Source organism: Orycteropus afer, unplaced genomic scaffold (genome assembly GCF_000298275.1).
Source record: "Orycteropus afer afer isolate SDZICR_OR568_19922 unplaced genomic scaffold, OryAfe1.0 scaffold00183, whole genome shotgun sequence".
In the NCBI taxonomy this organism is placed as follows: Eukaryota; Metazoa; Chordata; class Mammalia; order Tubulidentata; family Orycteropodidae; genus Orycteropus; species Orycteropus afer.
The window spans coordinates 1678016-1686063 of NW_006921770.1; the positions used below are offsets into that span (position 1 = coordinate 1678016).

The 8048-nt window shown below is 41.3% G+C and overlaps 1 protein-coding gene across 1 annotated transcript in view; it reads left to right on the forward strand.

The window, feature by feature from the left end:
- Positions 1-8048, forward strand: part of C8A (complement C8 alpha chain) — a 66801-nt gene that overhangs the window by 48099 nt on the left and 10654 nt on the right. Inside the window, exon 9 of the mRNA XM_007947415.1 lies at positions 7164-7295. Coding sequence (XP_007945606.1) covers positions 7164-7295 — 132 coding nt within the window. The remainder of the gene's footprint in view (positions 1-7163; positions 7296-8048) is intronic.

Genomic DNA, 8048 nt, shown 5'->3' on the forward strand with positions numbered 1-8048 from the left:
ATTCTGTATCCTTCCCTTCAAGGCTCAGGGGTCCACGATTATCTTCTGTGTCTGTGTTAATTGGTTTCCCTTTTCTTTGTTGGAGAGGGTCTGTGCAATCCTTCTGCCTAGTCCGCCATCTTGCCGGAACTCTCCTGAAATGATAACTTTTAGGTTAGTAGTCAAGTGCCACCCAGGGACTGTCTGACCATTACCTGTTGCTGTTGTTAGTTGCCATAAAGTTGATTCTATTCATGGTGACCCCAGGTGTGCAGAATGAAACTGCTCCATAGAGTTTTCAAGACTGTAACCTTTTGGAAGGAGATTGTCAGGTTTGTCTTCTTGGCCATCTCTGGTTGGTTTGAACCATCAGTCTTTCAGCTAGTAGTCAAGCACTTAACCATCTGTGCCTCCTTTTCTGGCAGTGATCAGAATGTGCTAAATGTTATGCTGGAAGGAAGTATAGGAGGAGGATGGGGACACAGATGCAGGGCCCTTATGGAGTGAGGGAAGGCTTTCTGGAGCTAAGAGGAACTCACTGGAAGAGTTAAGAGGATTTATTGTCCGAGGAAACAGCACAAGCAATGGCAAAGAGGCCCTTGTACTATTCTCAGGTGTTTGGGAAGAAGCATGAGTTTTAATGGATAAACAGAAGAACAGAGAGGGTAGACGATTTAGCCAACACCTCCCAGCAAGCCAAACCACAGACTAACTGATCATCATTTCCAATGTGATGGCAGGAAATAGATTGTATGATTCTTCTCTTTTCTGCAGCTTTCTTTGGGGGCAACCAGTATAGCAAAGCAACATAGCAGAGAGATCACAGCAACCTGAATGGCATTTGTCTGTTGTGAAGAGATAAATAATGCATTACATCTGCTGTTTTCCACCTGATGCTTTTAATCTGAGGAATGACAGACACTTGCTGCGTTCTGGCTCCTCGGAGCGCCTCACAAGAGCAGCTGCCTGGTTCTGCCTCAGAGCCACATTTATGTAGCATCTCCACAGAGGTGGGAGGACAGCTCTCATTTGCACCACTGTCAAGACTGGGTGGGAAACAAGCAGAAGACCGGGTGGCCAGAGACATGCCCTCTGTTCTCCTGGCCTGCCATTTGTGCACTAAAACAGCTCTTTCTGAGACCAGACTAGAGTGAGAAGAAACCCAAGAGACTCCCCGTAATTCCTAGGTGGTCTTGACTGATCTTTACCTCCTCTATTCCACAGCAGCCCTGGTGGTGTAGTGCCTAAGGCATTTGCCTACTAACCAGGAGGCTGGTGGTTCAAACCCACCAGCCACTCCTTGGAAGGAATATTGGGCAATCTACTTTCACAGAGATACCGCCTTAGAAACCCAAGGAGGGGTCGCTATGAGTCAAATCAACTCCATGGCAGTGAGTTTAGTTTTTGGTTTTATTCCACTCTTGGGTTCATGACCCATTGACCTTTCCAAGCAGAATCTCACTTCTGGAGAGATAAGGCTTCCACAAGGCTTCTACTCACAGTGTTCTCCTTCCTTTGTCTGACTAATCTCTACTTGTTCTGTCTGATTCAGCTCTATTATCCCATCCTCTGACACTTAAGGAAGGCTTCCCTGACTCTGCTGCCTTTTGTCAGAGTGATCATCATCCAGTACACTAATGCATACTCTCCATTTCCCACACTTGATTTTAAGTTCCTTGAGAGCAGCACTATGCCTTGTTGTTGTTGTTGTTATGCCTTAGTTATCTTTATTTACCAGATGTCCAGCACAAAGTAAGAAATTATTCAGTATTTACCCAAGTTGTCTGGAATGTTTTGAAAATATTTTGTTGTGTTCTGAAAGTTTCAGACTTGTGGCATTATAACCAAAAGACCAAACTTACTGCTGTTGAGTTGGATCTGACTCATAGCAACTCCTCCTTGGGTTTCCGAAGTAGTATCACTACAGAAGTAGATTGTCCCATCTTCCTTAAAGACCATTGGTCAATCATTCAAACCCTTCTGCTGTGCCCATGACAGGAAGATGTTCAGCCTCTGCTTGGTCCCCTTCACGTATGGGAAGCTCATTGCCTTCTGAAATATTTTTTTATAGTCTTTGATCATCATAAAATTTTATCTTTGTATCTTCTTGTAGTTTCTGCTTCTTTGGTCCTAGTTCTTGCTTTTGCAGCCACACAGACAACTAGTTCTTCCTAAACCCAACCCTCCAGAAAGTTTAATCCAGTCCTTATTGGTCTCTCTTAAGAAGAGTTATATCTTCTGTTCTTCAAGTAAGCATCTTTAAACCAAACACAAATGCACTGCTGTTGAGTTGGATCTGACTCATAGCGACCCCTCCTTGGGTTTCCAAGGCAGTATCACTATGGAAGTAAATTGCCCAATGTTCCCTCCAAGGAGTGGCTGGTGGGTTTGAACTGCCAGCCACCTGGTTAGCAGTCAAGTGCCTTAGGCACTACTCCACCAGAGCTCCTAAGTCCCCTTAAAAATTCCCTAGAATATATAGCTTTGAGTTTCCTTACCCTCGTGCTTTCTCTTCTCTGATTATTCCCTATTTTCTTATTTCTTTTTTGAAGTATCATTCCCAGAACTTTGCATCTTGTGCTGAGCTTCTGAACCTGTGCACAGGACAGTGGATTATCCTCTCCTTTATTTTGGTGATTGTAATTCTAACCTGACTTTTCACCTGGCTTCACTGTCCCTTAGACGTTTTCTCTAGTTGTCCTGCTAAACCATATCCAGTCCTTCCTGCATTTGTGCACTTGATATTTGGTCCCCAGGATAGGATGTTACAGCTTTCCCAACTGAGTCTCGTTTTGCTATACATGGACCATTCATTATCCATCTAGTCTTCTCCAGGCTTTTTGATCCTGATGCTTTATCTAAAATATCCTTGGCTTTTCCTAGTTTCTTATTCTAGGTAAATATAATGAACCTGTCATCCAAAGCATTGACAAATGCATTGGCTGAGAAAGAGCAGAGGCCAACACCCTGTGGCAACCACCAGTGGTTCTCTCTAGGACTGTGGTACTTACTCCACATCTGGTCCTAGGATATGCTGCATCTGTAATACTCATTTAAAAATATAGTTTTCTGATTTCTCAGAAATACTGAGTAAGAATTGATAAAAATAGGTGTCAGGTGCTTATATTTTTAAGAAGTGCTCCAGATGATTTCCATGTGTTACCAGGTTTGGAAGCCATCAACTATGGAGCTCACTGTGCTCAAAAGGCCAAAACATATTTCAGTTTGATCTCATCCATGGTTGGCAGCTAAGAAATCTAATCTGTTGGCACAGGGTATTTAGTAATGCAGGCTTTGCTTGGTTCTGTAAATATAATCAGTCTATCCATGTCACACTCCCATCTGGGCATGTTCTATGCAATTGCTCCAGAGAAGTCCTTCTGTCTGTCTCAACTCTTTGCTTTCATCAGTCTGGTTCTGTGTCTTGGATTCCAATACCCATTTAAATTCCCATATTTTGGCATTGGGTTTGAGGTCTCCTGTCCCCACCATTGCCAAAGATTATGGGTCTTGGTTTTTCACTGGTTCTCAGATTTGGTATCTTGCTTCTGATGAAAGACTCCTCTTCTAGCTCTGCATTGAAACAAGCAACACTCAGCATATAAAATACCAAAAAAACAAACTCACTGCCATCAAGTCAGTTCCGACTCATAGCAAACTCCAATGGGTTTCCAAGGCTGTAAATCTTTACAGAAGCAGGTTGCCTCATCTTTCTTCTGTAGAACAGCTAGTGGGTTCAAACCACCAACCTTGTAGTTAGCAGTCAAATGCCTTAACTACTACACCACCAGAGCTCTTTCAGGATACAAAATAGTCTTCATTTAATATATTTTCCCCAAACCTACTAGCTTCTCACAGGTAGGATCTTCTGAAAAATCAGCCATTGAAAACCCTGTGGAGCCCAGTTCTGCTGTGACATACATAGGATCAGCATGAGTCAGAGGTGACTCAAGGGCAACTAGTGTCTGAGCAAGACAGACTAGAATTTGAATCTCAGCTCCACCATTGTTTAGCAGTATGGTCTTAGGCAAGATAATTAACCTTTATGAACTTGGATCTAGAAGTGTGGGCTGGGTATGTAAGGACACTTTTAGCTCTCAACTTCTATGGTTCTTTCTAAGTTCACAAGCCTCCCCTTGCTTGCTGGTACACTAGTTGGGGGATCCTCAGAAGGTACTCCTTTGCAATCAAGTTTCACCGCTGAAATCAAGTTGGAATTCTCTTTTCCCAGCAGCATGTTGCAGGTTGTCGGCAGACCCTTCATGAACATAATCACTCCGCAGGTATCCTGCAGCCCCCATTAATCAGCCAATCCTGTCACTTTAGTTCGGCAGCACTCCACCACTCACCTAAGTAATCACTCTTACTTCTGCCCATGAATCCCTTTCATCCACGTTTGTTTATCACTGTTGAAGCATTTTTTAATCAAAACAATTAAATATGCTAACTTTTCCTCAATTAGTAATGCATTAAAAATCAGAAGTGCTTGAATGGAAACAGGCAGAAGAAGCCCTTGGCTTGGTGCTAAGTGCTAGTACTTAAAGCATCATTTCCCCCAGGCACTTTGAGCTCAGGGGTTATTCCGAAACTGATATTCACAGTCAGAGAGCTGTGGCTGAAAGGGACCTTAGAGATGAACAAGTTCAATGCATTCTTCCTATAAATGGAGAAACTGAGGCCCAGAGAGGCCATGGAATTGTCCAAATTCTTACAAACAAAAACTGGATTCCTGGCTTCTAAGGTGGGTTTGAACCCCCAGCCTTTTGGTTTGCAGTCTAATGCCTTAGGCACTATGCCACCAGAGCTCCATTTTTCTTTCTTTCTTTTTTAATTCCTTCCATGAGAAGCTCTCACCAAAGAAATCAGAGTTGGTTGACACCAAGTAGTAGACTCTGACTCATGGTGGCCCATGTGTGTTAGAGGAGAACTGTGCTCCATAGGGTTTTCAATGGCTAATTTTCCCAAAGTAGATCACCAGGCCTTTCTTCTGAGGTGCCTCTAGGTACATTTGAACCTCCAACCTTTCTGTTAGCAGCCAAGCGTGTTAACTGTTTGCAGCACTCAGGGACCACAAAGAATTCATAGCATTCATTTAGTCATCCTTTTTTTTCTTTAAAAAAAATTTCATTCATTACTCATGTAATCTAAAAATACTTACTGAACTCCTAGTTTATGCTGGACAATGTACTGCTGTGCTGGCAATGGAATGGTGAATATGACACAAGACCTTAACCTCAAAGAGTTTGCAGTTTAGTGTGGTAAATGTTGATGCTTGAAACCTCCGTGGGAAAAAAAAATAAAGCTAATTATTATCTTATTTGAATTGTAGGTCTAATTTGTTTTTCCTTTGTGATTGTTGGAATAGCTCTATGACTAATAGTAATTCTTTCACAATTGCAATTAAAAGTAATGATGTTTCAAAATATAAATTAGGTTATCAGAATGGGTTTATAATCTTCCAGAGGATTGCTTTAGCTACAGATAAAGTTGAACTCTGTAGCACTGTCAATACTTTGCTGCTGTCTTACTTTTTCAGCCTTTCCCCATACTTATTCAATGTGTATGCTGAGCAAACAGTCTGAGATGCTGGTCTATATGAAGAAGAATGCAGCATCAGGATTGGAGGGAGACTCAACAACAACCTATGATATGCAGACAATGCAACCTTTCATGAAAGTAAAGAAGAGTTGAAATACTTACTGAGGAAGATCAAAGACTACAGCCTTCAGCATGGATTGCACTTCAACAAAAACAAAACAAAAATCCTCACAACTGGATCAATAAGTCATGATAAATGGAGATAAGAATGAGGTTGTCAAGGATTTCATTTTACTTGATTCACAATCAATGCCCATGGAAGCAGCAATCAAGAAATCTGACGTTTTATCGTACTGGGCAAATCTTTTGTAAAAGATCTCTTTAAAGAGTTAAAGAGCAAAGATGTCACTTTGAACACTAAGGTGTACCTGACCCAAGCCATAGTATTCTCAGTTGTTTCATATGCATGTGGAAGCTGGACAATGAATAAGGAAGACCAAAGAAGAATTGACGCATTTGAATTATGGTATTGGCAGAGAATATTGAAAATACCATGGACTGCCAGAGAATGAACAAATAAATCTGTCTTGGAAGAAGTGCTGCTGGAATGTTCCTTGGAAGCAAGAATGGTCAGACTCTATCTCTTGTACTTTGGTCATGTTATCAGAAAGGACCAGTCTCTGGAGAAGCATGTCATGCTTGATAAAGTAGAGGGTCAGCAAAAAAGGGGAAGGTCCTCATTGTGATGGATTGACACAGTGGCTACAACGATGGGCTCAAGCATGGCAATGATTGTGAAGATGGTACAGAACCAGGCAGTGTTTTGTTTTGCTGTACATTGGGTCTCTATGAGTTGGAATTGCCTTTAGAGTAACTAACAACAACAACTTTTCTAGCCTCATCTTGCCAGGTGAACCTTATTAGGTTTGACCCCTAGCTCTGTTTATTTAGGGGCTGTATTATGAGGAAATATTGACTTTATTCCTCTGAGCATTATTTTCCCATCTGCAAAATGCAGGCACCTCACCAGGTCCTCAGGTATGGGCAAACACAGAGACAACTAATGTGTGACTCTCCATCTTTGTGGGGTCAGAAGGATATGCAGACTCCCCATGGTGATCTATCCATATTCTGCCAGAACTCCAGCCTCTGTGGGATACAAAGAATATCTGGACAAAAAGAATTGTTACCAAACTGATTTGTCGGACACAAACTAAAAACCATTGGTAGCTTTGGAGAAATAGAGAAGGATTCTGACCCAAAAATACTTCATAAAGGAAATGACTTTGAATTGGAGATTGAAGAATTAATAGGCTTTAGAAAGATGGTGAAAGGAAGCACGGGAAATGGAATAATAACAGGACCTATAATGGGCCAGGCGCATAGGTATATGAAGGTGAATGAGATATAATCACTGCTGCAAGGAGGCTAAGTGTAGAATGGGCAAGGAGAAAGATAACCAGTAAATTTGAACATCTAATATATACAATACATATTCCTACTCATTTCAAAATTTATTTGGGCTGGAATCATCCTGGGGGGGACTGTATCTGGGGTGAAGACTTAGGTTTTGGGTGCAGATCTGGTTGTGTCATATTACCTGTCCTTTAACATCTTGACACTTTCTTTTTCTCTATCTGCTACAGGCGTTACCAGCAATGAAGTCGAGAAGTGCTTTGGTGGCTCCGTGGGCATTGATTATGCATTTAAGAATACCATAGGAATTGGAGGAACTTTCTCAGGAGGAAGTTGTACTAAATCTGGAACTGGCAAAACTGGCAAGTCTAGCAATGGGTACCCCATGAAAGAAAAGCCAGATTTTCCCTTGGACGCACAATCAGGGCATAGAAGCTATTTTTTCACCCCTCCTGCCACCGTCCCCCAGATTGATTTCATTTCAATTAACAGGCATGCTGCATGGATGTTAATTATCCCACAACCAATAACCTGTAGTGGCTCTATTTTGGATCCATCATGAACTGAGATCACCTTAGAAACACTTGACTCCATATGAGCACCCTCTTAAATTTCAAGCACTAGACAAAAATCCAAATAAGAACTGGGATGAAAGAAGTATGTAGACAGAATCTGGAAAGTGGGCTGTTGAAATGAAGGCTCAACAGGTTACAGTCCAGGTGGTGGAAACAGATCCACTGAAATAGGAGAATATGCTTATTCAAAGTCCAAGTTGAAGATTGTGTGAAATGTTTTGTGGCATTTCCTGAACAAGTCAATCTCACGTGTTCATTCATTCATTCATCAAACATGGATTGAATCCTTGTTTCCAGATGAGAAACAAAGGATGAAGACATTATAGTATAGTAGGTGAGGTAGAATTTAAACAACTATATGTTAATCCTATTGCATTAGGTTACTTACTGTTCCGTGCCTTAAGTCAAATTTATTCTTCTCTCTGATAATAGACTCTTTTTTCTTTTTCTTTTTCTTTTTTTATTAGGATTTGGGTGAAGATTTACAGAGTAAATTCACTTTTCATACAGCAGTTCACATATACTTTGTCTCATGTCATT